The sequence below is a fragment of the Malaclemys terrapin genome, chromosome 2 (genome assembly GCF_027887155.1).
Source record: "Malaclemys terrapin pileata isolate rMalTer1 chromosome 2, rMalTer1.hap1, whole genome shotgun sequence".
In the NCBI taxonomy this organism is placed as follows: domain Eukaryota; kingdom Metazoa; phylum Chordata; order Testudines; family Emydidae; genus Malaclemys; species Malaclemys terrapin.
The window spans coordinates 235,299,185-235,321,741 of NC_071506.1; the positions used below are offsets into that span (position 1 = coordinate 235,299,185).

Below are 22,557 nucleotides of genomic sequence, written 5' to 3' on the forward strand. Positions count from 1 at the left end.
GTCACATAGATATCTGCAAGCAGATTGCAGTTTCCTTGAATTTATAATTTGTAACCATTTTTTCAACATTTTTATTTAATTGTTTATTTTACTGCATGGATTAATTACAAATGATTCTCTATTAGTGTTCTGAGTATGAGCTGTAAGTGTGCAAGATAAATCTGATGATAATGTGCAGGCCAGCTGGGATGCCAAGAGGTGGAATGGAGCACTGCAGAAGGAAGTCGAGGGGAGCTGGAGGAGATCATGATGTTGATGGCTGCTCCTGCATATGTCCCAAAGGTCTCTTGTGGCTTAGCTCTGGCTAGACACTGGGTCGGCTGATGATTCAAGATGAAATAGAGAAGGAACTGAGAGGAAGAAAAGATGCCAAAGAGACCAAATTAGTTTGGCAAAGACTTTCAGATCTCAAATGTAGTTAGACACTGTGATTTTTCTCTTAAATATTTTTGAAAATTGACACAATTTCCAAAGATTGTAATGCCAAACAATGTGATGGCCTCCCCATACTTACTTCTCTTTGTCTTTTATTTTTAGTTGGGAAGGAGGTTCTTTTGTTTGTTTCCCTAGTTTTGGTCAGGAGATACCTGAATCAGCTCTTGGGGCATCATTTTCCGTCTGTGCTTGGCAGAAAAGGCTGTTTCTGGCAGGATGTGTTGTCTCCATTTATTTCTTCTTCTGTTTCCTCTTCTTCTCTTTCTGTTTTTCTTTCCTATCTCATGTCTGTCTTTCCCCATTCAGTCTGTCCTCTGAGCTCTCTTATTGCCACACGGTGAGCTTTCACTGCCATGTAAGAGAAACTCCTGTCTGGCCTGAACAACTCTCTACATCTAACACATTGCTTTCATGATATTTATCTACAAAGAATATCATATGAGATATCAAACGAAAACTTATTTCATACTGGCCATCATGATCATTGTATGATGTGTGCACAAATAACAGTTAAGAAGTTGTATGTTTATACAAAAAAGACATTTAAACCAAGCAAACCAGGCAGGGTGATTAAAGGTTCCGTAGACAAAGGAATGTTGACTTTCCTATCTGCCTAGATGTCGAATGTAAATGGAGCAGGAGTAGCCAAAGACAATGGAAATTATAGGTCCATATCGAGTCAACAGGAAAAGTAAATTATCGGAAGGATTCGAAGAACAGCATAGACAGCATGGAGTCTGCACCCTGAAGAACAGCAGGGGAGAGGAAATTTGCCTGGGGGTGTACTTCAAAGGATACATTTCAATGATTTATTTGACTATCTGTGGGGGAAAGGACAGTCTGGCTATCCATCACTGAGGGAGCAAGAACCACAGTGCTTTTTGTATCCATGAACACAGGATCCTGGCCAGGGGAAAGCTTGTGACACTGGGAGGAGGCTTTTGGCGAGAGACCTCCTTAGTCAAGAATTGTAGCCTGTTAAGCTTTAGTCACTTGTACTTTTGTTTTATTTGTAATCATTTTCTGTTTCTACTACTCTTGCTTAGCATCACTTGAATCTCTGTTCTTTATTAATAAACTTATTCTTGGTTTTACTATAAGTTCATCTCAGTGCAATATATTAAAGTAAAGTGTGCATTGTCCATGAAGCCAACAGGCTGGTGAGTGTCTTATCTCTTTGGAGACAGTGGAGTTGGTAATTTCTGAGAGTGTCCAGTGACAGAGGCTGGATATTGCAGGGCAATGTTCTACAAGGGGAGTCATTAACTGAAGTGCTCCAAGTGTTACCTGCAAGGTGAAATAGGGGCTGGCAGAGTCCTGAAGAGTTTGTTGGACTGGCTAATGCACTGGAGTATCAGGAGCTGACACACAGTCTAGTATCAGCAAATCTCTCTCTCGCTGAGGCAGAGGTGTAACAAGATAACTTACAGTTCCGGTACCCTGAGAAAGTATCATACCCACCTTCTGCCCTTCTTTGTCTGCTCTCCTTCCCTCTTCCTTTTATCCCTGTCTGTTCTTTCCTGTCTTCCCTCCTCTGTCCCTCTTTTCCCTTTAATATCTCCCAGGTTGTGTCTCTCCTCTTCAATCACTTTGCCTCTTTTCCCTGAACATAAACTCCATTCATTCCTTGGAAAGGCTTTCAGTCTCTCTGTTCCCTTTAGAGACCTCTTTGCACCTGGAATGCTCCTTCCTTTCCCCTCTTTCTGCTAATGCTGGGGACCCATTTTCTGTCAAACACTCTTCTATCTCCCACCAGTGGCTAGAAGTCTTCACTCACTCGTTCCCTTCCTCTCTTAATAGTATTTCCTCCCTGGTGACTCCCTGCTTTCCTCCTCTATCCTCTGGTGACAACAAAAACCCTCCTTCTCCCATGTCTCCAATGACTAAGAGTCCCCTCTTATTCTCTACCTTCAGCTCTTGTTATTCAAAAGTTCCCACTACCGAATCATTACAGGGGATTTGTGGGTGCTGGTGCCATTGCCTGTGGGGAGGCAGGATAGAGGCAACTCTTGTAGAGAAGTCTCCATCAGCACCGTGGACTTGACTAGCCAGGAAAGTGCATCCTCTGAGTGGAAGATGGACTAAGAAGTGTAAAGAATTGTAGTGCTTCGGTCACACAAACTTTTTACATAGTGTTAACATGGTAATTTGCCTACTAAATCCTCTGTGAAAATATAGTAAAGAATTTCAGGTATTAGATACAATTATGGCTTTATTGCATTGTGATTTAAAACATTTCATGTTGAATGGTGCAAGCATATGGAGATTTTTTACTACATGTTATCATTACAGGCTATTGTGGTACAGATTCATTTGCCATTTTGGGGGATAATTATACTTTTTAAATACAGTTGAAAGTAATTAAAATGTCTGACTTGCATAGAATGTTTTTGTCTGATATGCCATCTAAGTGTAAAATTGAAAAAGTGCTTCTTGTTGTTTTTTTAGCTACATACATACAATGTATTACATATATTATCCCACTAAAAGAATTCTTTATTTTCCTATTTTGTATCAACAAACAGGGGAAACAAAGCTAAATATGTGGTAATCCGGTAGGTCATTTAGGAAAATATGTTCCCATAAGTTTCCTTTTCTTATCCCAGTATCCACTCCACACACACAACCCCCAACCTGCTACTGGTGTTTTGTGGCCCTCACATCTGAAAGTGCCTGAAGTTGTGACTGAGACAGATGATGAGAAATTGAATCCCTTGAGTTACAATCAGACAAAGTTAAAATATTTTGGAGGCTTATCCTAGAGTCTCAATAAATGAGCTAGTTGAACCAGTCTAGATTGATTGAAGTTATCTGCTGAAAAAAGTGAATAATTTATCTAAAATGAGATGAAGTTGTTTCTTCCAGATTTTAATTGGAGAGAGAGAAATTTAACAAACACTAAAACTGAGTGTTACTGTTAAAAATAGAAATAGTTTTATGTGGGCAAAATTATGTAAAAGTAATGTTGAAACTAGTGTAGATAAAAGCTTGCATCCAGTAGATTAGGATGTCAATGAACTCAACCTTAGAGATATTAAAACATGAGGAGGAGTTTCATAACAAGCCAAAAAATCCTGCTAGACAGTTATTTTCTGTTCTCTCTTAACTTCCTGGTCATGATTCATTTCAAATTGCAATATTCCAAAATATAGAAATCGGATGTCTGGCTTTATATTCCATCTTAAAGTGCTCGTTGCATCCTGTAGAAGATTAACAATTTGATTTTTATGCATTAACATTTAGTGTAGAATGGAGCTTTGAGGTCAGGCACGTCTGAATTCCAAGATTAACCCAGACATGATCCATAATCGATGTCACCCATTCTGCTGCAGGGCAATCCATACCACTGCATATCATACGATTTTCAAAAATATGTCTAAAACAATGTGCCTTTCATAAAGAATCATTTGGTCAGTCAGTCAGTCTGTTGAATGTCAAAAGTTACTTAATAAACAAGTTCATAATTCACTTCTGTGAAGTTGTATCATCTTTAAGATGTCAACTTTCTCTGAAGGACAGCTCTACATAGATCAAATTCAAGACATACTCTGTAAAGATATTTAACCAGCTAGCAGTTCCAAGCAGATGCAAGCTATAGAAAACTAGAACCAGAATTCAGAGCTTATATGAGTGTACAGGTAAAATGTGCATATTCTAATTGTACAGGGGTTTTTTATTATTATTATTTCTACTGCACCTTGTTCTTAACATACATTGCTGGAAAGTGTCTACAAATATATTTGGAAATAAAATATATCAAACATTCCTGCTTTTTAATATTGCACATAATTGTTTGGTGTTAGTTGCCTTCAGAAAAGATCTCGGCAGAAGACAGTTCACTCAGAGTTTAATTTATTTAAATAGAGTTGCTAATGTCACAGTTGATGAAGATGATAGGTTATCAGCATGCGGAGGTGGACAAAAAAGCAAAGAAACTGCTAGGATGCAAAAGGAACAGGAGGGAAATTAATACTTAAATATTATAATGTAATTATGTAGATAAATAGCATATTCTTGCTTGGAATATTGTGGGCAGTTCTGATCACTCTTATCCAGACCCAAATTGGAAATGAAAAAAGTAGTGTGTTGTCTGGTTGGTTTTTTGCCCACAAGCCTGGCTCCACCTACAAGACAAGCTAAAATGAATGTCTCTCACAGTAGATTGTCCAGTTGCTCAAAGTGTGATCATGAGCATGCTCTGCTTGGATGTTGAGGCTTGGCTCCCTCTCACTGGGTTTGGATGCATCCTGGGCAGAGGTGGAATAAAGCACCTGGCCCCCAGAGTCATGTGACATGACATCAGAATCTAAGTGGGGGTTTTTTTGGTCATGGTTGTAAGAAAACTTGAAAACATGACCTAAGTGTGACCAATGTAATGATGTCTACCTGGGTCTGCACACAGTGTCTCACTGCATCCTCTAGAAGCAGGATGAGATGATCCCACACCAGTCACCAGAACTGGCCAAGCCCCTTCTGCTCTGGTGGGACTCAAATGTCCCATAGGTTCCACTGTTCCCCTCTGGCATTTTGGCTCCATAGATCAAACTGCAAACCAAGAAAGTGTATCTCAAGTGCCACTCAATTGTAGTATTAAAATGAATGTATTGCACGTTTCATCATAATAAGAAAGTCCCTCTCCTTTCTTATCTGCTTAGATGAGCAGTGAAATAGATAAGTTGACATTTAAATTATCATTAGGCACCTGAGTTAGCACCCTTTAGAGATGAATGAGACAGTCCACACCTCTTAGAGTTAGTATTTCAGGCTCTCTACAAATTCAGGCTGCCATCACTGTGTCCGTTAACGTTGAAAATACTGTTTGTTTCCTCAGAACCGTAATGGCTACAGATATTTCATTTAATGAAAGCTGAAATTTTGGAGAACAAGATAGAAGCTTCAAAAAAAAAAGGAAGGGGGTGCCAAATTGTTGACCTAACATGACCCAATGCCATTCAAGCCTCACTCTTATCTCAAAAGGATATAACAGAAATAGAAAGGGCTTCAGAGAGGAGGAATTAAAATTATTAGAGACCTGGAAAACTTCTATATGAAAAGATATTGAAAAACTTGGGGATTGTTTAGAGAGTCAATTAATAAAATGAGACAATATAGAGGCAGACAAAGTAATGAATAGTATAGCAAAGGTAAGTCCTCACTAGTAATACAAAAATAAGGAGACATTCAATGAAATTAAATGACAATAAATGTAAAACTGTGACCAGCCTGCTCTACCAATGGTACGAGAACTATCTCACTTACAATACATAAGTGATTCAGGTGTATCTCATCATTTTATTAATTTGTTGGTTTTTCAACTGTATGTAAAATAATTTTCATTAAAAAGTCTACATTTGCCAAGTTATTACACGTGGTACCTGAGATACTACCGTAATTTTTACACACACACACACACACACACACATATTTAGGGGATATTCCATATATATTCAGGACATCTCTACAGTAGCGGCACGGTTATGGCCGATGAATACTAACTTTTTATGGCTCTTACTGTAAATGTTAATATAAACCACACACATAGTATAGTTGTAACATATTCTGCTTTAGAAGAAATGCATTGTCAGTTGTTACATTGATTTAGGAATGGTATCCTAGTTACATATCTCTATACACACCCTCCTTCCAGTTTCTCAGGATCCATGAGTTACCAAAACTAAGCATTTGCCTTCCCCTTCAGAGTGATTACTTTGGGTATGTCTTCACTACCCGCCGTATCGGTGAGTAGCAATCTATTTATCCAGGATCGATATATCGCGTCTTGTTAAGACGCGATATATTGATCCCCGAACGCGCTCACCGTCAACTCTGGAACTCCACCAGAACGAGCGGCGGTAGTGCAGTCGACGGGGGAGCTGCGGCCATCGATCCCGCGCTGTCTGGACCCCAGGTAATTCGATTCAAGATACTTCGACTTCAGCTACGCTATTCGCGTAGCTGAAGTTGCGTATCTTGGATCAATTCCCCCCCCCCCCAGTGTAGACCAGCCCTTTGTGTACTAGTGAGGACAGATGGATGTTAATCTGCAAATCAGTAATGTGGCTGACCACTCTCTCTTTCTAGCCTTGAATAGGTCACAAGATATTAAGTTTACTAGTTCCAAGCTGATAAAACACAAGTCTTGTGGTCCAGTTTGTTAGACTGTTAACATACATATAACCACAGCAGATTTGCTTGATGCAACTATGTAAAGGTTTGTAACTCATCTGTGTGGCAGGATTTTTTAACACATCTATCTATCTATCATTTCTGCAGCATGAGACTAACGCAGCATGAATTACACTCTAGCAGCTGTTAGAAAGTCAGGCTGTGGAAATCTGGTGAGAACAAAATCAGATAATATTGAGGCTGCTCAGCTGTTGTTTCAACACAATCAATGGGGGTGTGTGTCAATTTCCTGCAGAATTTAATGTAGCCCAAATGATAAAGAAATCTCTGCATTCACCCACTTCTGTCAAGTCAAACTGTGGAGACTTGCAACAAACTAGACTGAGGTGTCAGAGAGAAGTGGCAGAGCAACATGCTGAAGAGATTTTGCTTTCATTTCCATTCTCTCAGGTTACATTGAGGAAGCCTGCATTATTCCATGCCCCTCAGACTGCAAGCTCAGTGAATGGTCCAATTGGTCTCGCTGTAGTAAATCCTGTGGGAGCGGGGTAAAGGTTAGGTCTAAATGGCTCCGTGAAAAACCTTACAATGGTGGAAGACCCTGCCCCAAGCTGGATCATGTCAATCAGGTAAATCCAGTTACTTTTCTTTGCCGATATATTCCTTTATTTCTGTGTTGACAAATTGTATTACATATATAAAGTCAGTGAAGAATCCTTCCCTTCTATGTACTTCACATGCTGTTTGAATTGAATAATATGGACCGGCACTGGTGGAAGACAAAAAGTCCTTATATGCAAAATTAGGGTTAGGGTTTTTCTCTGTTGATTTTTTTTTTAAAAGTCCATGGAATATGATGTATTACAAAGCCAAAACTTACAAGGCCCAATTCTGCCTTGATTACCATCAACTGCAGACACTCATCACCTTGCAAGATCAGCTCTTCAGCAGTATGTTTAAAAAGAAGAGATAAAGCTCTCATTATTCAGAGAGGGAGGTTGAACTACACAGTACAGGAAATTCCCCTCTTTAATTCAAACACTGCCATACATTATAGATAAAATACATGCAAAGTAAGCAGCCCATGAAGAATACCAATTCATTCTGTTCAGTCTCCTCCTCCTCCATTTGAATATCATCATGAGAGCTATGCATTGAGGCAGATATTTTGGTATAGTATTAATACCTGGAGCTAAATATTAAAAAAATACTGCCACTTCTTCACTAAGGAGGAAATTGCTCTCCATTGTAAAAATATCATGGGATCCAAACTCCTTGTCAGACTGATAAATGTTGTAATTCTGGTCCTGAAAAATAAAATAATCCCCCCAAAGCCCCTTTAAAGGGCCTGGTGGCACTCCTCCGGTCCTGCCTTTCTTTCTTGTAGATACTCCATGCAATCAGTGAAATCATTGTGTTAGCCCATCCTCCTTTCCACCGCCTCCCCCCATCACCACCACAAAAAAGAAACAAAACAAAACACCAGAAACATTCAAAGTATCCACAGTGTGATCCTTGTGTCCTCCTTAGCATCCTATAGCCAAAATTGGCATCCACATGGTTTTTGGCCTTCCAGGTGCACTTGTTTTAAAAAAGACTGAGACTAAAACTTGAACGTCTAACTATCTGGGTGTTAGAATCCTTCCGAGGGCAGCAGTCCGCCAAATTGATCTTGGGGGTGCCGCATTAGGGTCTCATGGAACTGTAGGTAGATACAAAACACTGACACAAAGCAGGAAGCTCTCAACAGAAGTTTTTTAAAAAAAATAAGTTCTGGCCTTGCCAGGCATGTAAGATCTGCTGCGTGTAAAGTTGTTTGGTTGGGCAGTTTTTAGCCTTTTCGGGTTCCTTGTCTCTCTTCAACTTTGATTTATATTCATCTCGCATTTGGATTTAATTTGCATTTGTAGATAGCGTGTTAAATGGCACCATATTCATCTCCATAAATATTCAGAGGGGAAAAAAAATCTGACCATTCATATTCGAATAAGGTGCACGTTATTAATACCATCTTATTGACATTTTGTCAACACAGAATGAAATGGTGTGTTGATTTAATGTTTCTACTTAAGGGTATATAATTAGTTTTGAAAGTGTTTAAACTATAGCTAATAAACTATGTTTATAGTCCACTTGAACACAAAACGCAAGTTTCATTGAATGCTGTGTTGGTTTGGAGGAGCATATTAAAACTGTTTTGAAATTACAGAAAATACATTATAATAGGAACAAATTATAGTTTATTAAAAAAATCTCTTCCTGCTTGTAATATTCATGTGGCACAATATTTCATAATAAGATGTTCAGGATGTCAGAGGAGAAGTTGCTATATTTGTATTAGAGAACTCATTTTTTGTATATCGCATTGCTGCCCTCTACTGGTATATAACCTAGGATCTTATTTGCTGCAGCTTTATAGCTGCTAAAAATTCAAATATTAAATTACTATAACAAAGATAAAATTGCAGTCTGAGATTGCATGGGGAAGAGGCTGTGCCATCCATAAAGCTAAGAGTTTGTATCCCTTAATATTAAATACACTTCACTGTAAATCCTTAAGTGTGGAAATCCCGCAAACCCAGTCTGTGCCAATGACCAAACAGCTGCCCAGGGCTGTTTAATTAATCCACACCTGATCCACAGCTCAAAGAAAATCAACAGAGCAAACTAGCACATTGTCATATCACCACTTCAGGATGAAAGGCATAGCCACTTGTAAACAATAGTTTGTAATATAAAATGTAAGGGTTAGATTTTGCCATTGTAGTACCAGTGTGTTGGGGAGAGGGCTCAGAGGACCATGCTACAGTTGGAGATGGTTCAGCAAGAATTTCCACTGTGGTCTCCCAGAAAACATACCCATAGCTACACCATCCTTGGGGAGAATGTGACATGCTCAATTCTCCATGCCGGATTCCAGCCCTCAACACGCACTCTTTCAAGTAGCTGGCACACACAGGGTTGTGACTAGAAAGGCAGGGCCTGGACTCCACACCCATGTTGCAAGATGTGGGAAGGGAACCTTGCCCTCTTCCCTTAGGCACATCCAAGCAGGAACTGATCACAATCTGGCCCTTAATCTAAACCTATTTTCATTAATAAATGATGTTATTTTCTAATTTAAATTATTTGCAAATATATCCATACGTGCCAACTGTCCCATTTAAAGGGTGAATGTAATAAAACCATTAATTGTTTTTCTGCTCTCTCCATTTTAAAGTATCTCATTTGGGGCTAAAAGGTGTGTCCCTATTTCTTTTTCCTTGAATAGCCTTATTTATGATTTTCTCATATTGGCAGAGGTGTATGCACAGCAAATTCTCTCATGGAGAAAAGTGTGATATATGGATAAGCAAATATCTTAAATTACCTGTGGAACAGGAAATTGTTGAAACTAGCTTTTGAAGATTTATTCTCTTTTCCCTAAGCATCTATAGTTAAAAAAATAAAATAATCTGCACTGCTATAGTGAAGGTTTGCAGATGATACTGGGTCCAATTCACTGAAAAATTCTCTCTCTGGCTTTCAGAGAGTTTCTGCTAGAGGCAGATCCCAGTTTCCTGGGAAAAATAACATCTACCTTTTCTTTGGCTTCAGTGATTCTCTGCCTCCCCACCTACCTAGGCAGGCATTGAGTCCATGACTATGTTGAGCTCTAAGTGCTTGCTATCAGTGACCGTCACATAAATGCCAATAATGTCGAGAGACCTCCACTTACACCTGGAACACAGGCATGGGCTCTGTCTTGGCTGACAGGTGCATTGCTGACAACAGCTAGAGAGTGCCATATTGAGATTCTCATTTAGATTGTCTAGTAATGTTGGCTCTAGCTTGCTAATAGCAGATATATCAGACAACTAGAGAAGAGCTTTTAGTGGCAACTGGTTTCAAATACTGGACACAAACTTAGGACAGGCTAAAAAGATTTTTAAAACGTGTGAAGGATGAGATCTTTGTCACTTTCTCCACCTTTATACCCATCCCACGCTACCTGTCAGTACAATATTGATAATATATAAAACACAGTCTTCCATCCAAAACCACTCAGGAATTTCTTCAGTCTTGGAGAAATTGAACTCCCCAGCCTGTAAAGAATTGATATCCATGGTAGGCAGAGAATAAAATAGTTTAGCCATGTGTTCTAAACAGTGTGAAGAAAAGGTGAGCATATATGCACTAGTTCTCCATCAAGGTGATGTGCAAAAGAATTTTTTTCTCTTAAATGCTGGCTTCTTGCAGAATGTGTCAGTAGAGATACAAGAGGGAAAGCTGTGTCTTATCTGGCCTAAGTGGTGAGGCTTTCTGCTTGGTAGAGAGCATAGAAGATTGTTTTTAACCAATGAAGTACTAAATGTACACCATTCAAATATCTGTGTTTCGCTCTCTAACTAGTGTTTCTATTTATCTTCGGTTGTTCCCTTGGGTTCATGGCAAATACCTGCTCCAGGCTCAGGTAAGAGTCTCTAAAATAGATACCTAATCTTATAATGTGCTTCCTGACCAAGTTCTATAATGTATGCACTGTTTGGCTTTTTCTGTAATTGTTCTTTAAAAAGATTATATGTGATAGTACATAGGATGCCATTTTTAATGTACCTCAGACCGTCTATATAGAACATTCCAATCTTAGCATGATATAATAACTTTAAGGCTTCACAGTTAAAAATAGTTTAAGTTAAGGGACCAGATTATGCTCTGATTTACACTGATGTAATTTAGGGAGTGATACCATTAGAATCCACTCTCCCCAAACATCCACAACTAATAATATTAGGTGTGGGAGTGTAGAGTAAAGGAAAGACTGAGGAGCAGGTTGGTAAATGGAGAAGTAGAAGGCTGGCTTCCCTATTAGAGCAAAGTTAAGGCTGTTGTGTGTGTGTTCTCTGGTGTATGTTAGTAGTAATGGTAAAGTGCATGCATACTGGTGCAGAAGAGAGTTTATACTGTTAAGGATTTAACTTTTAATTTCCTTGCTTTGGTGTCAGGTGTTTTATGTCTGTTGTAACACCAACTGTCTCACAACTTACTTGTACATGGATTAAGATTAAATATATTTGTTATCTTTACAAAATAGCAATAATGTTTGTGTTGCTGCTATGTCAGAATGACAGCTCCTGTATACTTATCATATTTGCATACTGTGTGTAGCAAACTTACACTCTGTGTGGATTCCAGGTATATGAGGTGGTCCCATGCCACAGTGACTGCAGCCAGTACATATGGGTTACAGAACCCTGGAGCGTCTGCAAAGTGACCAATGTTGACTTAAAGGAGAACTGTGGAGAAGGTGTGCAAACCAGGAAAGTGAGGTAAACAGAATGTAATCCTTCTCTTAAAAAACAAAAACAGAAACCCTCACCTTTAAATTATGATGGAATTAAAGAAGCAAAATTCTATAGAAGAGTATTTTGACAAAGGCATTTTCACAAAAGTTTGTCTACGGAATGTTAGACCAGCACCTCAGCTGGTGTAAATCTGTGTAGATTGAACTCAGTGGAGCTAAACCAGTTTACACAGTTCAGGATCTAGCCCTTTGTTTCTGTTTTTTTTAAACATTAATTATACTTTATAAAAATAAAACTGTAACTTACATTTATATAGTGCCTTTCAAGTTAACCCCCAAGTTCTTTATAAATTTAACACAGAGATCAATTCTCACTTATCAGTAAAATGCAATCACCTCTGGGGTGAAACATGGCAACCCATTTTACAGTGCACAGCAATACTGTACAACAATTTAGTGCAAAAGGTGAAGGATGCCATATCCAACTGAAAACACAGTGTATTAAGGTATTCAGAATGTAATCACCCCAGTTTGAATTTTGCCAGGGCTTGTAGTTAATAGCCCTGTTAATTTAAAATGCTGAGAGAACTTTACAACAGGTGGTCAGTGCCTCAGACTTGCTTCTGAGCCCAAAGACAGATTAATGAACTGTGCGGAGTCTTATGTTATGATTAGTGGTGCTCCTTCTATTTCTGAGTTTTATACGTAAGGAATAAAGAACTCTATAGCAGTGTGATAAAGATCAGTAGGAATGTGTCCTATGTTGTTCTTGGAATGGTAAAGAAACGCTATAGAAGTCCTTAACCATATTTTAAATTTGGAACGTATTTTGGCCTAGAAGGCGCTAAACATAAAAGTAATGGGTGAAAATCTCTGCTCCATATTAAATTGGCACAGCATCAGAGCAGAGAATTTAGCCCTATATCTGGTGCTGGTTTTCAATACCTTTTTGTTACCCTTGTGGTCCTCTAGGTCTGCTAAATCAGCCAGTGTGAACACTGGATTTGAAATGCCAGTGTTCCAATATGGTTGTAATATTTCTGACACACTACAGTAGAACAAACTCCTGACAACAAATTCACAGACCCTGGCTGAGTCTGGAAAGTAATCACCTCAAGAGGGAGAACAATTCTGCTCAGAAGCTGACTGTATCATGACTACAGCATGATTCTTATGGAGTTAAATAGTTTGATAGTTTGAGTATAAATTCACATGGAGTAGGATATATTTTTAATTGTTTAGTTGAATTTAGTTCTAGTGAAAGGTGCCAGATTTACAGTGCAGAGATTGAAATCCTGTGCCCACAGAGCACATTCAGCACAGGATGATGTTGTGCAAGAGTCTCTGGATTATCCCTTTAATTTACTAGAACACTGATCCAGAGCGACTATCTCTGAGGATAAAAGGGTAGTTCAGTGTCCATGATCATTCAATTCCTGACCTCTTCATCAAGATTACTAACAAGGTTGTCAATTGATTCCAGTTGTGGTGGTGGATGCTTGTTTACTGGGAAATGGATTGAGACTATTCACCTTGACCATATTTTATGATTATACTGCTTCTATGAGTGTCAGATGGTTGAACTTTAAATCCCAATTATGACTTTAGCACATTTTCCCCCTGAAAAATAATTCACAGGGCTACTCCGGGCAGTTCTTTTCTGATCAAATATTTTGAGTTAATCAGTCCCACTTCTGAAAAGGCATTTTTAAAAAGCATGCATATTTGTTAATACCAAAACCTTCTTGCAGTTGTTGAACGCTTGTAGTACAATGATGTTGAAAAACTGAGCTTCCTGGAATAGTTAATCTGAAGGCCAAGTAGTGCATTGCAATGCTGTGTTAAATTCAGCCTGGTTCAGAATGCTGTTTTTTCCCCCCTTTAGTTTAAAAAAAAAAAAAAAAAAAAAAAAAGTACATTCTCTCTCCCCCACCCCCGAACTCTGTAAAACTGTGTAAAGAGTGAATTTAGTAAAACAAGTCCAAAAATCTTGTTCCAATATTTACTGAATCTGATCCAAGCATCCTGTCTACTGATCAACTTACACCTCTACTCAAAGACTTGCTTAAGAGAAGTCTTGCATGGTAATGTACATAGCAAGAAGTTCAGTGTTGATTATATATTATTCTCTAAGGCTACCTATAGAGCAACACACAATTTAAGAAGTCATCTCTGTCTGCATGTTAGAATGACAAGCCATAAAATGAATTCGGTCTACAGGACCCATTTGAAGACCAGATACATTAATTTCCAAAGATTCTCTTTAATGTACCAGAAATACTGTAGCAATTGCTAGATTTGACAAGATTTAAAACAGAAGCGCGCCTTGAATTTAACGATTTATTTGAAGGTCAGATTTTTAGTTTTCGCTTGTCACAAATATTAAAGTGTGCATAATTTACTCTAATATAACAGCAACCAAAATAGATATTGGAAGTCCCACCAAAAGTTTATTCTTTTTTTAAAAAAGCAATAAGTACTGGTGGTGGTGGTGGTGGTGGTGCTTTAGGCTCTCTCCAGAGGTACACAGCTTTTGACACTACCATCAAAGCTAGAGAAGAAAATACATTATTTATGCCAAAGAAAGGAATTTCAGCCCTTTGGGATGAACACACAAAAAAACCTACCTTCCCTTTTGCCATCCATATACTAACTCTCATTGGATAACTAATTCCACCAAACAGATTTTTGCAGATACAGTATCTCTGTTGGTTGTGTTCATTTAAAATAATCTCATTTTAAAAATGTTTTCTGACTGACACCATGAGATCTTCAGGTATACAGGAATTGGTAATGTAATAAAATAGTATAGTTTTAAAATATTGCAATGAAAGTGAAGGTTTAACACAGGGCCAGCCCACAACATTTTGGCACCTGAGACGGGGAGCTCAAATGACGCCCCTATCCCCTCTCGCTTGGGCCAAAACTTTCAAAGCTCTCAATTCTGCCTTCTTCCTGTTCTACTCCTCTCATGGTACTGCTCTGCTACCTACCCCAATAAAGGAGAACTAACAACTTAAAATGCCTTGTTCAAAAATTTTAAGTAGCACTTAACTTTCAAACACCTGAAAAGCAAATGTAACCTTTCTTGTCTGCATAGTAAACACTGGCATTTTTATCTGTTTGAATAATCAAAGTGGTGCTTTCCGTGCCTTCTTGGTTGCAAAGATTTGAACTGCTTCCTGAAGGTCCACTGTCTGGGCCAGCTCATGCTCTATTGAGATGGTTGCAAGGCCAACCAGCCTCTCCTGTGTCGTTGTGGAGCGTAGATGTGTTTTTATTAACTTCAGCTTGGAGAACCTGCGTTCTCCACTGGCAACTGTTACGGGAAGTGTTAGAAGTATGCACAAATGCAACAAAAGCATTTGGAAAGAGGGTGGTCATCTTATATGTGCACATATATTCCAGAACAGCCTTTGGAGTTCAGCCTGTTGAAATGTATCTTGAAAGGACTTTCAGTTCATCACCTAAATCACTCGCATAAATATCATGCATGTCATCATGTGTCAACACTGTCTCTAGTGCCCTGCATTGGTGGTGTAGGTCTTCAGCTACAGTGAGGAGTTTTGGAATATCATACAACATCCCAAATATACTGCTGTATTCTTCGAGCTGCACGAAACATTCTTCAGCTGACTGTATTGCACAATCTAGCACGTGGTTAAAGAATTCAACTTTGAATTGTTATTTGGGGTCTCTTATGGGATTATCCTGTGCCTTGTAACCAAAATGTTGTCTTCTTCGGTGACTCTTGTATTCTTGAATGGGTGGGAAAATAGCTTCAGTGAGAAGTTCCTCTGCCAACTTCTGTGCACTCTTCAGAACATTTTGAAATCCCTCATCCGACCGGTATGACTGTTGGTATGACTTTGCTTGCTCCAGATATATCAAGGTCAACACTTTGGAGTCTCTTGCTTACAACTTTTATTTCAAACAGTATGTCATACTACAACACGAAGCCACATAGAAATTTTAAGTTAGGTATGTTTCTGGTGATTCCATTTCCCTCTGCCACTGTTCTCCCACAAACAGTTCCTGTCATAGCATTATCCCCCATAATGGCAACCATGGCATTATCTATCTTCCCAATTTCGTGTTTGATAGGCTTTATCGCATCCACTCGACTTTCCCATCATGTTGCACTCAGTGGTTTCAGTGTCAGAGAGGATGTTGCTTCAAAATTTGCTATCAATGAGTTGATGCAGAGAAAAATACATAGATGCTTTGAATTACATTAGAAAATTCAGCAGCCTCACTAGAAGCTGATGCTGCAACACTGACCACCAAGTTCAATGAATGAGAACTGCAAGGGACAAAAAAAGCTAGAGGGTTTAACTCTCGGATTCATGTCTGCACTCCTCTGTTCTTTCCTCTCATGTTGGCACCATTATTGTAGCCCTGACCTTTCATGTCAGCTATCGCAATTCCCGTATCTTCCAGCTTTTTAAGAAGCACATTTGTCATACCAGCTGCTGTAGTATCATCAATGTCAATAAATTCTAGAAAATGCTCTCTGACAGTCACCATTGCAGGGACATGTTCACTAGGTTCTGTTGTTGTTACAAAATGCACCATTAAAGTCATTTTTTTCCGTATGGATGATGTCAGGTGTGCAGTCCAGAATAACAGAGTAATATCTTGCTGACTTCAGATCTGCCACAATCTTCTGTTTGACTTTTGTTGACACTAACTGTATGATCTCATTTTGAATTGTTTTTCCAAGGCAGTGGTGCACGTACATTTCTTGGGTGGTGACTCTTCTTAAATGCTCCTGGAGTACAGCATCAAACTCAGCCTTCAGCTCCACAATGTTAAGGAAGTTTCCATTGTTTGGCACATACAGCTGATCTGAAGTGCTATGCAGTGCTAGGTTTTGGGTAACAAGCATTCTCACAATGGCAATGAGCCTTTTCAGAACATTTTGCCAGTAAAGAGACTCTGATGCAATCTTCTCTTGATGCTGATCATCTATGGTGGCCTTTAACCTTAGTCTCATCTCAAGCTCTTTCCACCTATGGAATGCTCTCTGGTGACTGCTGCCTTTTCATGGCATGCCAGATTTCTAGCCAGATTTTTCCAGTACTTTGTTCCTGTAGAACCCAATGTGGCTGGAACATTAGACTGGAAGAGTTTGCAACAAAAACAGTATGCAGCATTCTGGGTTTTTGAGTACATAACCATGGCCTCTCCACTTTGTCACCATTGGGGATTTCACACCAGTAATGTGTTGGATGGAAACTTCTATTTTCATTGTCTTTGGGGAACATGAAGTTTTTCACTTGCTGTGGCCCACGCAGTACAAGGAAGTCCCTCAGGCTACAGCTCAAGTGGGTCCACAGTCCTGGATCATCTAGACTTAAGGAACTAAACTCAGCAGCAGCTGTTTCTTGTGCCTCCACCACACACTTCTCTGATCTAGACTTTTCTTCAGGAATGTGCATAGTTACATTCATTTGAGATGGAGATATGGATGCTGCAGTAGCTGCCAGGTCACCTGCACTCTGACTAACTGGAAGATCAGGCATCTCCTCACCACTCACATCCTCACTGGGGCCAGAAGGCTCACCGTGAATATTTGTGTCTATGTATCTCAGGAGCACTTCTTCCTGCTTAGATAGAAAAGCTTCCTTTGCTTGCTTTCTTTTTCTGAATGCTGCCCCAGAGGAACATTTTCTTCTTTCACTCATGACTGCTGTTCTGTGCCAGCTATAGTGGCTCTCCACACTCAATTGAAGGGGACAAATAAGCAGGCCGATAGCAGGGCCTGAGTGAAGGAAGATATCAGCGTCTTAAGGGCCTAACTGGCTTCTACTATTTCAGTTGACTGCCTGTTCTCCTCAAGTGGGTTCAGCTAAGCAGCAGGAAACAGGAAGTTCCCTGAGAAGCTGGTGTTAATCAGTCCAGGCTCCTGGGGGTGCTAGAGAGGTACATAAGAGGCTCCTCCTGCTCTCTCTCCCTGCAGCTCCTGCTGCTTTCTGTTATTCCCTCTCACCTTTTCTCCTGCCTGCCTGTTATTTCTCTTGTGCCCTCCTTCCTCTGCGCACATTCACTCAGCAAGGCTGTGGCTGTGCAAAGTTAGAACTCAGGAGCTTCTCACCCCGAGCCCTGAGCTTCAACCGATATACTGCACTGCTGCCTGCAGCAGAAAAAAACTGGGGATATTTTGACTTTTTCAAATTCTCATTGGTATTTTATAGTTCATTATTTGTGTTGCATCAAAAATGTTCTAGATTTTTCTATTTGTATATTGTTTGTGGTCAAACTGCTAAAATGCCATGCTATGTTAGTGTAATGGATGCAGTTATTGTAGGAAATCCATGGCAAATATGTTTTATGTATAGCCTTATATTTTCCCAGGTGCATGCAAAACACAGTGGATGGTCCTTCTGACACTGTTGAGGACTACCTGTGTGACCCTGAAGAGATGCCTCTTGGTGCTAGAAGATGCACATTGCCATGCCCTGAAGACTGTGTTATGTCTGAATGGGGCCAGTGGTCTAGATGTTCCTTGGTAAGAAACATGTTAACAGCTTGACGCTTAAGGTTTCAAGACTATTTTATTTAAAGAAAGTAAGCCTCAAGTTACTATGCAGAGATGCTACACTTAACAATAGACACATGCAAATGATTATAAGTTCCTATCAACTGCATTATTGGCAACAGCAGATTGGCAACAATCCCATCAAGAGGGCAGTGTGTCAGCATTTCTTCATTGAAAGCAGTTGTTCAAGAAATCACCTCTTAATGCTGATACTTTCATGAGCTATTGCCCTCCATTTTTAGAGAAGGTTAATTACGGATGAGTCAGCTTTGGTAATATCTAAAGACCTTAGATCCTGTTCAATCTGGCTTTATCTCTCTCTGTAAAAACACCAGTAGGGCAGGCCTACACTTAAACGCTGCAGCGGCACGGTTACACTGGTGCAGCTGTGCTGCTGTAGCGCTTCAGTGAAGATGCTACCTTCGCCAGTAATGGACTTCTCCCATTGGGGTAGGTACTCCACCTCTGCGAGAGGCGGGTAGCTATGTCAGCCCTCCATCAACATAGTGCTGTCTGCATAGGACGTTAGATCATTATAATTATGTCGCTCAGAGATGTGGAGTTTACATACCCCTGAGTGACATAGTTATACCGATGTAATTTTATAGTGTAGACTTGGCCTGGGTGTTCATTAGTGAGAGAGTTATCATCTGTAAAGAGCAAAAAGCTGCAGGTAAAAGACTTAGATGAAATTAAAGATAGCTTACTCCATCAGCTCTGTGTTTTTGGCTGTCTGGAGTCGCAGGTGAGAAAGCGAAGCCAGTGAGACTAAAAATGGAGTTCTCAATTTCAGAAGCTTGGGGAAATAGGGGTTTTTCCTCAGCATCTGAGTTGGTGCACTGCGGATTTTGGAGAGGCAGCTCATAATCTGGAAGTTCAGATGTTCAATTGCTTTAAGGCAGTATCAATGAAATGTGAACTAGATAGGAAATTATTAAGGCATTACCAGCGTTGTTAGTTATTATTAATTCCTTGGTATTATTACCAAGATAAAATAGCAGACTAAATCCTCCCATAAAATAACAAGGAAAGAATCCCTTCTAGGCAAAGTATAATGTCATTGTTTTACATTAGCATTTTGTGAAAAGGATGCTTACAAGGCTGTTATATTTGTAGGTGGAGAGACTGAATATATCAAAAACCATTGTTTCTGTTTTCCTTTTCAAGCCCTGCAACGGAAGTAATGTGCGTGAAAGGTCAGCGGAGCCCCTAAGACAACCTGATGAAGGAAAGGCTTGTCCTGCCTCCACTGAGACAGAACCTTGCAGTCTGAACAAAAACTGTTACCACTATGATTACAATGTGACAGGTATTAGCGTTCTTACAATCTAATAACAGGCTGTAAAAATATAAGAGCTCAACCTATTTTCACAGTTTAGTTCTACATACAACTACAAATTAATGTGTGAGTCAAGTTTGCCCAATTAGCACCAGGCTTTAAACCAGGGCTCAGGGTCCTTTATTTCTGATCCAACAGAAGTACGTTAGAGGAACCTCTTTCACTCAGTCTTGCTAAAGTTGCACTCAGCAGGTAGTAAAGAAGAACTGGGTTGGCTATGCTACAGATGCTTCCCCACTAGAGTTGAAGTTATGGCCTTCCAGAAGCCCCTACCCCTCCCTACAACTAACTATAACCCCCTGTCTGCCACCATATCCAAGGTGTTTCTCTGGTTAGTGAGGCTCTCTCCTTTTGTAGTGAAATTGTGTTGATAGTGAAGGGGGGTTGTGTGTAAGAAGAGATAAAATACCTATAAGAGGCATCCATTGTTCTCAAAATATAGGTCTTTCTGCTTTCTTGTGTTATCTAATGTGGTCTATACAGTCTGTAGTGAAAATAGAGTGAAACTCTTTGATTCAGAGAAAATGCTCTTGAGAAACTGTGTAATTTCTATATTCATCCGAAGAAGTGGGCTGTAGTCCACGAAAGCTTATGCTCTAATGGATTTGTTGGTCTCTAAGGTGCCACAAGTACTCCTGTTCTTTTTGCGGATACAGACTAACACGGCTGCTACTCTGAAACCTGTGTAATTTGAGAATCATATGACTTCTATAGCCATAGAAAATCTATTTCTTTGGTCATTTTTATATATATATATATGTGTGTGTGTGTGTGTGTGTGTGTGTGAGACTTGCCCCCCAAAAATCCAGATAAACACAATATTTGACTTTTCAGAAATACATCATGTCACTGGGTACCTAACTATGGTTATTTCCAATATGTCTAGCTAATGGGTTTCATGAGCTTTTGAATGTGTAAAAATTGATTCCGGGGGTTATTTTTAGGCCGTTTGAATTAAATGTTTTATTCAAGTAATCAAAGCTTCATCAGAAATCAGTTCCATTGGCAACCTGTCCTGATGGTCTCCTTTATTTCCAGACTGGAGTACGTGTCAGCTCAGCGAGAAGGCAGTCTGTGGTAATGGCATCAAAACAAGAATGCTAGATTGTGTTCGCAGTGATGGCAAATCAGTTGACCTGAAGTATTGTGAAGTGGTGAGTGGGGGGCTCTTTTCCTTTTGTGAGTAAACTCTTCCTAAAAGCTTTAATTCATGCTGAGCTAGCTGACCTGCGCTGCATGTAACCCATCGCTGACAGATGTTTCTCAACATTATTCATGAACTGTTAAGTACCCCTTGAAATGAGGCTGTGTCATCACCTGTGATTTCTTCATAAAATTTCCCCTGGTAGCTTATGTGTGCACCCACAAAGGGGTGCTGATTATTATATCCTGAAGGAAATGATTTGGGAACAATAATCAATCATGGTGAATAAAGGTAATAGATCTTAATCAGAATGCAAATCATTCCAATTTGATGTGATTTCTGTGTAGTACCTTGGACAGCTGCCGATATCAATCATTTATTCAGTGTGTTGCTAACCGTGTGTCATGTGCCATTCTGCAGCCAGGCTGAGTGCTAGCTTCTTGTACCCAGCTGTGTAAGATGAGAAACATCCAAGCTGTGTGAAAAATTTGCTGCATTAACACGGAAATGGAACTTCTTACATGAGCATGTTCAGTGGGAGTAATATTCAGCAGATGGATCACCTTAATTTTATGTAACTGTTTCATGAATCTGTTTTTAAATGACTGCTCAAGGCAGATAATACTATTGCTTTGGTCATTTCATGGGTCTGTTAAAGGAGATTGTATCTATTAATGATTGATGCTGTGCAGATCATACCATGAAGGACTATGGAGAAGAATACACCAAGGTTTGCATTACAGAGAAATCTCCCTAGTTGTGCCAATGAGATTGCCTCAACCCCCTAACAGAACAGACATTAAATCACCTGAAAAGCAGGAGACTATAATCACATGCACAGAGACCATGTGCCCTCCACAATAGCTCAATTTGATCAGCATCCCTTCCCCGCTCTCCAATGGACTTCCCTTGCTGGAAGCTGCTTCTCAGGACTCCTCTTTAAGGAAGGGGAAGGTTGCCAGTGATGGAGGGAGCTATGAAAAGGTCATACATACTGGGCAGTGTTCTATTTGAGAGAAATTCTGCCAGGCTGGTGCTATTTGTGTCCCTCCTGAGCTGCCCACTCCTTTCCCAACTCACTCAATGCCCATGTGGAACCCTGAACCCACATGTTCTGAGCAAAGGATGCTGCAGTGGAGGCCACTAACATGTCCTCTCTTCTGAGCACACAGGTTTTCCTCTACACATGGCTCTTGGGAGTATGATCAGGCCTCTTAATATGACCATTTACATTCTAAAGTCTCAGGGCAAAAAATCAGCCCTTGGATGCCTGCCAGCAAACTCCACTGAAGTTAATAGGAGCTGTCTTGTACATTAGAAGACAGAATTTGGTGCTCATGCTATTTTTTAGGAGATTACCATATTGATTATTATATAATGAGACATTGTATAAGTTATGGTCTGTCCACGTGAACATGTCAACAGAATGAATGCCTTTCATGAAACAATAAGTAACAATGGATTTCTTTCTCCGTAAAGCTGTAGTAGTTCTTCCCATATATATTAATCATTTATTATGTATCTACAAACTGTGAATTTGGGCAGGATACAGGGCAAATTATTGTTACTTTGTAAATGGAGATCTCATTGTAGAAGCCTTGAGCAGCTTTTCCCTAATTAACGGGTGGGTATTTGGCTGGTTAGACAGTGAGGACAATGGAGGCAGCGGAACAACCATTTCAAAAACT

General features: G+C 39.7%; 1 protein-coding gene across 1 annotated transcript in view; it reads left to right on the forward strand.

Annotated features, from left to right (window-relative positions):
* THSD7A (thrombospondin type 1 domain containing 7A) overlaps positions 1-22,557 on the forward strand; it is a 539,353-nt gene that overhangs the window by 479,873 nt on the left and 36,923 nt on the right. Inside the window, exons 16-21 of the mRNA XM_054020318.1 lie at positions 7,012-7,190; positions 11,009-11,014; positions 11,737-11,870; positions 18,203-18,356; positions 19,554-19,695; positions 20,764-20,879. Of these exons, the coding sequence (XP_053876293.1) occupies positions 7,012-7,190; positions 11,009-11,014; positions 11,737-11,870; positions 18,203-18,356; positions 19,554-19,695; positions 20,764-20,879 (731 nt within the window). The remainder of the gene's footprint in view (positions 1-7,011; positions 7,191-11,008; positions 11,015-11,736; positions 11,871-18,202; positions 18,357-19,553; positions 19,696-20,763; positions 20,880-22,557) is intronic.